General features: G+C 41.1%; 1 protein-coding gene across 7 annotated transcripts; it reads left to right on the top strand.

The window, feature by feature from the left end:
- The first annotated feature begins 254 nt into the window (after positions 1–254).
- Positions 255–9,338, top strand: LOC140890807 (glyceraldehyde-3-phosphate dehydrogenase 3, cytosolic-like). 7 transcript variants are annotated; one of them, XM_073298890.1, is made up of 5 exons: positions 255–580; positions 671–1,743; positions 1,836–1,866; positions 1,969–2,065; positions 8,236–9,338. In XM_073298890.1, the coding sequence occupies exons 2-5, from the start codon at positions 1,711–1,713 to the stop codon at positions 8,363–8,365; spliced, it is 291 nt and encodes a 96-aa protein (XP_073154991.1). In that variant the 5' UTR covers positions 255–580; positions 671–1,710; the 3' UTR covers positions 8,366–9,338. The 7 variants fall into 7 exon arrangements, 2 of the variants coding, with proteins under 2 accessions (XP_073154991.1, XP_073154990.1); XM_073298889.1 differs by having other exon boundaries at positions 671–1,750; XR_012152321.1 differs by having other exon boundaries at positions 256–580; positions 1,836–1,895.
- Positions 9,339–9,568: the final 230 nt, after the last annotated feature.

Below are 9,568 nucleotides of genomic sequence, written 5' to 3'. Positions count from 1 at the left end.
TATTGGACCAGTTAAGGAGACTAGTGTCCTACCTAAGCCAACTGAGGAGGCACGGGGTCCAATCGAGCCAGAGACAGTCACCAATCCAGAGCACCAGATTACTATTCCTCTCGAATATGTATCACTTCTCAATATTCCCATCTAGCCAAGTGTTGGCCAAGGGTACTTGTAATAGCTCTTGTATGACAATATTTCTTTACTATTTTAATATAGTTGAGAAATTCATAGAAACTGCTCCCAGAAGGACCAACTTTATCCTTTTGTTTTTGATTTTTCCCTCTTCTTCCACAATTATTTTTGCATTTTAACGCGTATTTTTATCCACTCCCTTCTCCATGTCTGAGGCTAACCTCTTCACGTTCTCTCCGAATTCCCACGCTTCTTCTCCCTGCCTTCAATTCAACTGAAAACTTCTTCTCCAAAAAACCCACCCTCTCTCTGATCTCCGCTTGCCCTATTGTTCATCGAGAGATGAACTCTGGTCAGAAAGTCCCACACTTCTACCGCAGATCTGCTCACGTGGTCAGAAATTCCATCGGAAAACTCACCCGCCACAGCCTCCGCCACCCGCTCACACCAGGTGATGCACATTTAATTAAATTGATTGATGAATAAGAGAGTGTTTATTGTTTTTTTCATGAAGTTTATGTTTTTGAGTTTTTGGTTGAAGGATGAAGCCGTCAGATGGGATCAAAAAAGTGGTGTTCGGGGTTCAGGTTACTGATGAAGAAGTTGAGAGCCTGAATAAAAAGTGGGAGATCTAGCTTTGTTTTCTCCTGTCTAAATTCGAATTTGAATGTATACTTTCTTCCATGCAACAGGAGAAGCTATAAATTTTACTTTGATGCATTTTTTTATTTAAACTATGTGACTACGGCCTACCTCAGTTAAAATCTTGTGTGGCTTCTGGGTTTTGTTCGTTTTGCGTTGCTTCAGAGTCGAATAATCCTCAAACCTAAAAACCTTCTGATGTAGGTATTTTCCACACTTTGTTTCATGTGCAATATTTGTGTTTCTGTAGAACTACATGTTCATGTATGATAGTGTTGATGGACAATGGAAGCACAATGAGATATCTGTTAAGGATGAGAAGACCCTTCTCTTTGGGGAGAAGCCTGTGCTTATTAATTTTTTTTTGTATTTGGTTGATGACTATTTATGTGTTGTGTACAAAATACCAACAATGCATTACTGAAATTTTAATATTGAAAGAACCTGGAGGAGATCCCTTTGGGTGACTCTGGTGTGGAGTATGTTATGGAGTCAAGTGGAGTATTCATTGACAAGGATAAGGCTGAGGCCATTTAAAGGTATGGGTATCTGCTTTGCGGGTTGATAAATAAGTATGTTTTAATTTGTGAAGGATGTGATGGCCCCTTTCAAATTGTTAGAAGTTGCAAAAGCACCAGCAATATTTATTCGAGGACTCTCTGCATCTTTTTGAATCTATATGCATAAACTTCTGAAATCAGAACATTAATGGTTTTGTGATCTAATTGGTAGTATAAAAAAAGTATCTGATAACTTCTGTATAAATATTAAATACCATGAGTTGACACACAAGCTATTAATCTCCTGAAAATTTGTGAATTACCAAGGAGGTGCAAAGAAAATTGTTATTTCTGCTCCAAGTAAAGATGCAGCCATGTTTCTTGTTGGTGTCAATGAGAAGGAGTACACACCAGATCTAAATATTGTTTCCAATGCTAGATGCACCACAAACTGTCTTGCTCCCTTGGCCAAGTTTGGTGTACATCTTTTTTGCGTGTTTTCATGTTTTTCTTTTGTAATATCTATTTTTTTTAATTCTCAATTCGTGCTAAATAAACCTGCAGGTTATTAATGATAAGTTTGGCTTCGTGGAAGGTCTTATGACCACCCTCCACTCTATTACAGTTATGTTTAATTAATTGTTTATTTCATTTTCGTTTGTGTCTAGCTGGTGATGCTACTTTGATTGTCATTTAGCCATTCAAAATACTGTGGATGGACCATCCGCAAAGGACTGGAGGGGTGGGAGAGCCGCCTCTTTCAACTTCATCCCAACAACACTAGATCAGAAAAGGTATATGGCTTTGATCACACATGATATGTTCTTATTTTTGATGAATAGGACCTGATTATCTTATTTTACATTTGAAGCAGTAACCTTGAAAACTAAAATTTTAATTTGAATCAAGGTGTGTCTTAATTATATCACCTTTGGACCTTGGTTTACTATTATAAAATAATAGTGATAATATAGATATACAATATCTTCGTATATCTCTACTATTTGATACTATTTATTATAAAAAGACCATCATATTGTATTAAATTATATTCGTTTCACACACGAATCGCATGTGCCCCGTCCGCTAGATTTAATAATATTTGAATTAATTAATTTGGAATATCTTTATATGTATACCAATGCTTGTTTCATAGATAAAAACCATGAATATACAAATATTAGAAAGAATTTGAGATGGTCATGTGATGACTATCATGAAATTTATATTTGGAATACTGTATATTCTAAACCATTTCTAGTCTACTCAGTCGCCAAAAATATGGATAAAGGACGCTCGAGCTTGAGACTAATATTTGCGATGTGAGTACCACGTTTCATTGGTAGGGGACATAGTGATGTTCAATCTTGAAAATAGGTGCTTCTTGTAAAGTGCACTGAAAAACCCTCCCTAAAGGACTTTCCAAGTGGTTCTCACTTATCGAGTGGAAAGGTCTTAGTTTATGGTTGTACACCATTAGCCCTAATGACCTGGGACAAAATGAAAACTCTATGTGCTAGCGCTTCATTTTGATTTGTTTACCGACTCCACTAGGGTCATCAGGTGTCAAGGTTGGGTGTTGTCGAAACATGTAGGAGTCGATGCATTATAGTCGGGAATTCACCGCCTAACTTCGGGTATGGATATCCTATGTAATCTCAAATATTTATAGTTTGAAATCTATGATCATAGTAGGTGGTAATTAAGAAAGGAGTTTCTTTAATTACACTTTCGACGCAACTACGGCATGACATATATATATCGATTCCATGACAACTCTCGACATACCATTGATTGTCCAATCGGTCGGGATATATGAGTTGAAGGGAGTATTATGTTAGAGTAGGTGCCCATCGAGCCATGTGTTGGCCGATGGTCATTGAGAGAACTCTTGTATGACAATCTTTATTTTAATAATATTTGACATTATTTAATTTGGCACACCTTTATCTGTATACCCATGATAGCTGCATAGTTAAAGCCCTTCAATATACAAATAGTAGAAAGAATATGAGATGGTCATGTGATTACAATCATGAAACTCATATTTGGAATACTGTATATTCTAAACTGTTCCTAATCGATTCAGCCGCCACAAAGAAGGATTAAGGTCGCTTGAGCTTGAGACTAGTATTTGCGATGTGAGTACCATGTTTCATTGGTAAGGGTCATGGTGATGTCCAAGCATGCAAATAGATGCTTCTTATAGAGTACATTGAACAACTGTAGTGACCCTACCCGGATCCACTACCTAATCAGAGTAATAAAGAGCATGGAGTAATAATAAAAGTCTGAATAGCGGATAACTCAAAATACAACAAATCTGATCGGCATAATACAACCGACGATTAAAAAAACTGTATAATTGTTATACAACCAAATCAAAAGTTCTTAGGGTCACAACCCTATCACTAAATCCTCCGGTGCCATCGGCACCGGCCTCACTCCTGGTGCGAACCTACGGGACTGTCTAGCCTCAAAACTGCCCTGCCACAAGGAATCCCAAAACACTAAACATAGGGGCGTGAGCGACAATGCTCAGTACGAAAGCAATGATATATAAACAAATATGCAGCACATAAATGACTTCAAAATCCTAGGTAAAACAGTTTACTCAGAGCGCCATATACAGTGCCTTGCCAGAGAGGGACTCCGCGGGGGTACTCATATATTCACCCTAGCACTATAGTGTCCCCAAACCTAACCCGAATCCAAAACAGGACACAAAACTCACTTGGAAACTGACAATACCTGACTCGAGTCCATGATGAGTTACAATCTCCCTATGGAAACTGTCAATGACTCACATCTCACAAAATGCAGCCCAATATAAAGCATGCATGTGCTAATACATTAAATCATGGGAAACATATAGCACATACGTATGCAACATAAAAGCATATATATCATGCCGGCTATCTCGGTCAATACTTACGTACCTCTAAAACTGCAGGTAAAAACCTAGCACACTGGTGTAGATCCCACCTCTACAAGTCCGCTCTACTATGAATACAATGCAAATACCCATGCATCACTAAATAAGAGCTAAAAGCCTTAATTAAGCTATTTCATACTCCTAAATATTTTTAGGAAGACAAACCTGTACCTGCGTTTGTCGTTAGCCCTTTGATGTCGCTTGCATCAAAACTAGGCCACAGCTCCGCTGCAATGCCTGGATCACTCGGCTACTTCCGAATTCCCAATAGGACGCCTAGAATTTCCTAGATCAAAGTTATAAGACCTAAGAAACGAGATAGAGAAGGAATTCGATGCGCCTAGAAATGAACCTCGGAAACTCTATTTATAGACAAAGATCGGACCGTCTGATCCTCGATCGGAGCGTTCGATCCTGACATATGAGCATCCGATGTCCCATCCACACGTAAGACATAACTTCACATTGCTGATGTAGAGAATAACGTAAGCATTGGCCCTGATCGGACCGTCCGATGATGCCAACGGAACGTCCAATCCCAATCGGAGCCTCCGATCTCCACTTCGGAGCATCTGATTTGCTCTGGCCCGATTGCTTAATTTTGTTAATTATTCCTCTTAATTACCTTAATTGGGTGCGGGTTACTAAATTCTCTCCCACTTAAGAAATTTCGTCCTCGAAATTTTAAGTCTTGTGGAAAAACAAACGAGTTACAAACAATGTCCTTTATTACAACTGAACAATTTAAAGTACAAATCTTTCTTACAAAGAAAAGTACAAAACATAAAAACAGTTCTGGATGCTCAGCTCGCATTCGGCTCTCCAGCTCCCAAGTAGCTTCTTCATTTTCCCTACACTGCCACAACACCATCACTAGAGGTATGCTCTTGTTGCGAAGCACCTTGTCCTTTCTATCAAGAATCCGTAGAGGTCTTTCCACATAGGAAAGATCCTGATCCAAGTTCACCTCAGTCAGATGCAATATGTATGACTCATCTGCCACATGCTGCCTCAGTAAGGACACATGAAACACATCATGTGTACTGGAAATTTACGGTGGCAAAGCTATACGATAAGCCACATCTCCAACTTTCTCAGGAATCTAGAACGGACCGATAAACCTCGGTGACAACTTTCCTTTGAGTCCAAATCTCATCACCTTCTGAAAAGGTGATAATCGCAGGAACACATTCTCTCCTACCTCAAAATGTAACGGTATGCGATGAGTGTTAGCATAGCTTGACTGTCAATCTTGGGCCGCCTTAATCCTCTTACGGATCAACTTCGCTGCATCGGTCATCTGTTGGATCATCTGTGGACCTTCGACTTGACGTTCGCCAACTTCGCCCCAAAACCAAGGCGTACGACAGTGGCGTACATACAAAGCCTCGAATGGTGCCATGCCAATGCTGAAATGGTAACTATTATTATAAGAAAACTTTTCCAACGCTAAATGGTAATGCCACGCGGGTCCAAAAAGAATCACTGTCACTCGAAGCATGTCCTCGAGAGTACAAATAGTTCTCTCACTCTGCCCGTCATCCTCCAGGTGGTAAGCTGTACTCAGACTCAGATTAGTGCCAAGATCTCGCTGTAAGCTACCCCAAAACCTAGAGGTAAACCTCGGATCTCCGTCGCTGACAATGCTCAAAAAAATTCCATGCAAAAGAACAACCTCTTTCACGTATAGACGTGCCATCCAATCGAAATTAAATTCCCTATTTTAAGGCAATAAATGCGCGGAATTCAACAATTGATCAACAACAACCCAAATAGCATCACAATTACTGAAAGACATCAGAAAGTGGTTGAAAAAATTCATCGTCACATGCTCCCACTTCCACTCAGGAATATCTAAACTATGGATCTGTGGGGACCTCGGGTGCTAATCTCATCTAAAAAGGCGATTATAAGTTAAACATATTTAAATCTTTAACATCAACCAAGCAAGGAAAGAAAGAAATTTAAAAAATTTATTATTATTTTTATTAGGGTGGCTCGCTCGAGCGAGCTTATAGGGCGCTTGAGCGAGAACCACTCGGGTCCAAGTACCAACCTTGGCTCGCTCGAGCACACCAGCCGGCGCTCGAGCGAGCTGAGCTCTGCCCAAACAGCTGAAATTCCTCTCTTAACTAATCTTGGTTTATTTTCTGATGTCTAACCATCTACATATGTCAAATATGATGTACAAAAGAAGAATAACATGGTAACTGTAGTAACCCGTATCCAGAATTAACGATTTATGAGTAATTAATAATATGATCATGTTTAGATGTAATAAAACATGATTAAGGGAATCCCAGATGGATTAACAGAGTTCGGAAATGGATTCAGAATGCTCAAAAATGTTTAGGGGGTCGTCGAGTTTGGAGGCTCTGAAGTCAGGGTTCGGAAGGTCCGAAGTCAGGGTTCGGACGATCCGAAGAGTGGTTTGGACGCTCCGAACGTGCTACCGACAGTCGTAATGGATGACATCATTGTGCTGATATAAGCAATGATGTATTATTTGGTTAGGACGTCCCGAAGTCGAGATCCGATGGTCCGATCGTGTTCGGACGATCCGAATTCCGTCTATAAAGAGGAGGGTCAAGATTCAGATTTAGATGCACCAATCACCTCTTCTCTCTCGATTCCTTAGTTTTCTAACTCAGATCTAGGGAATTTTAGGCATACCATCGGGAATCCGGAAGTGGCATAGCGATCCAGGCGTCGTAGCGGAGCTGTGACCTAGTTTTGAGGCAATCGACAGCAAGGGGCTAACGATGGACGAAGGTATATGTAGTAACCCGCATTTCTAATTAGTGATTAATGAGTAATTAATCACGTGATCATGTCTAGATTAAGTAAAAACATGATTAAGTAAATTCCTGTTGGGATAACGGACTTCAGAAATGGATTCAGAGCACTCGAATTAGTTGAATTGGTTTAGTAGGATCGGACGGTCCGAAGAGGAGTTCGGACGATTCGAAGTGGATCGGAAGCTCTGTGCCAGGATCGGAGGCTCCGATCGAGATTGGACGCTCCGTCGGTAAGATCGGACGTTCCGATCTGGGCCAGGGCACAGGTCATCGCTTATGTTAGCAAGGTGACATCATGGCTGATGTAATATTGAGCGATCGGACGCTCCGAAGGTGCGATCGGAGGTTCCGATCGTGATCGGATATTCCAAACGGGGATCGGAGGTTCCGATCGCCGTCTATAAATAAGGGGTCCGAGCCCTCATTCTGTGCACCGATTTCCCCTCCTTTCCTCTGGTTTTTGAACCTTCTTACTTAGATCTACGGAGTTCTAGGCATCCTATTGGGAATCCGGAAGTTGCCTAGCGATCCCGGCGTCGTAGCGGAGGTGTGCCTAAGTTTTGAGGCGATTCTACACCAGCGGGCTAACGACGGACGAAGGTATAATTTGGCTTCCTAAAAATATTTAGGAGTATGCAATAGCTTAGTTAAGGCTTTTAGAGCTTAATTATTGATGCATGGATATTTGCATTGTAGTAGCAGTAGACTGGACTAGTAGGCTTGGAGTCTAGGTCAGTAGAGCTAGGGTTGACCAGCAGTGTTAGAGGTACGTAAGTACTGACCGAGATAGCCGGCATGATATATTTTCTTATATGTTGCATGAGTATGTGCTATATGTTTTATCATATTTTAGCATGTTTTACCGCATTAGTACATACTCATGATTTTACGTATGACTGCATCCGGAGAGATGTGAGTCATTGACAGTCTCCATAGGGAACGATGATCTCTTTTTGGACTCGAGTCAGGTATGACAGTTTCCATATGGGACTTGTATCCTGTTTTGGATTCGGGTCAGGATGGGGTTGGCTCAGCCCTGATATGGAGTATACGAGTACCCCGCGGAGTAGCTCTCTTGCCGGTACTGTATATTCCCGGCGCCATGAGCAAGTGTTTTCACTTGGGTTTTAAATCATCTGTGTGCGCATATTGTATTTATATCATTGCTACGTATTGAGCGTTCTAGCTCACGCCCCTGTGTTTGGGTATTGTGTACCTTGTGGCGGGGCAGGTTTGAGGCTGGACGGTTCAGGCGGCTCCCAGCAGGATTGAGCTTTGGAGAGTGCAAGGTTGTAGAGGGTAGGGATTTATTTACCCTGAACCTTCGATTTGGTTGTATAACAGTATTTATACAATTTTGATAACGTCGGTTGTATTCTGCCGATTGGATTTGTTGTATTTCAATTATCCGCTCTTTATGCTTTAGGCTTTTATTGCGTGCGCTTTTTCTATAACTCTGATTAGTTAGTGGATCCGGGTTGGGTCACTACAGTATAGCTTTTGCTTCCTAAAAATATTTAGGAGTATGCTTTAGCTTAGTTAAGGCTTTTAGGGAGCTATAATGATAGTAGTATCATTTGGCAGTGTAGCGCGGATTATAGGCGTGGACCTAGGGCTGATAGCACTTGCCTAGTATTTGAGGTTAGAAAGTACTGTTCGAGATATCCTGACTGAGTATGCATGTATTATGTGACTGCATGATTTATATGTCATTGATTTATGTTACATACATTTGCATATTGAGCTATCTCGTTCGAGATGTCTATAGTAGGGTTTTACCCTATCCTGTTAGTGGTTGGACTTCCATCGATTTAGGTCCGGCATATCCACTGGTATTTTGGTATGGGAGCCACCTCCTGAAGCGACGACACAACGTGCTACATACCAGGGCCCGGTCAGTGTCTATTATCTGATCCTTGACCTCGAGTTTATAGGGAGTTAACTTTTCATGCATGTATACTCATACTCTCATGCTGAGCGTTTTATGCTCACATCTCGTACTGTGTGTTTCTGGACACCCTATTCCATGGGGAAGGATTGCGATTGGACGAGGCGGGTGGATCCAAGAGGGGATAGGCAGTGGTTGATCAGCTGGAGCTTCGTTTAGGTTTTTATTCTGTTGTTTCGGGTTTATACAGCTATTCGATTTGGTTGTATATTATTTTGGATATTTACAGATTCCTTTTCTTGGGATTGTATAAATGTTATGGTTTTCGCAGTTGAATTCTGATTTTTGTTTAAATAAGTTAATTGCATGCTTAAGTTCTGTTTAGTAGGTGATCCGGGTAAAGGTCACTACATTTATGGTATCAGAGCATGCATAGTATTCTTGGGATTTAGATTCTGCATAAGGTAACCGTGAGGTACTTTTGTAGATGGCAAACTACGATGACCAGAGTAGCCATGGTAGTGGAGGTGGACGCTGGGGGAGATGACGATCGTGAGCATCGTCGGGACCGTCATCATCGTCGTCGTGATGAGGACCGTTTTAGCGTGCGCCGATTCTTGCAGATGGGTCCTAAGCCCTTGGTTGGAGGTGAGTCTCCGGAGGATGCGGAGAACTG

This window comes from Henckelia pumila, chromosome 3 (assembly GCF_033568475.1).
Source record: "Henckelia pumila isolate YLH828 chromosome 3, ASM3356847v2, whole genome shotgun sequence".
Taxonomy (NCBI): domain Eukaryota; kingdom Viridiplantae; phylum Streptophyta; class Magnoliopsida; order Lamiales; family Gesneriaceae; genus Henckelia; species Henckelia pumila.
This window is presented reverse-complemented; position numbering and strand designations above follow the sequence as displayed.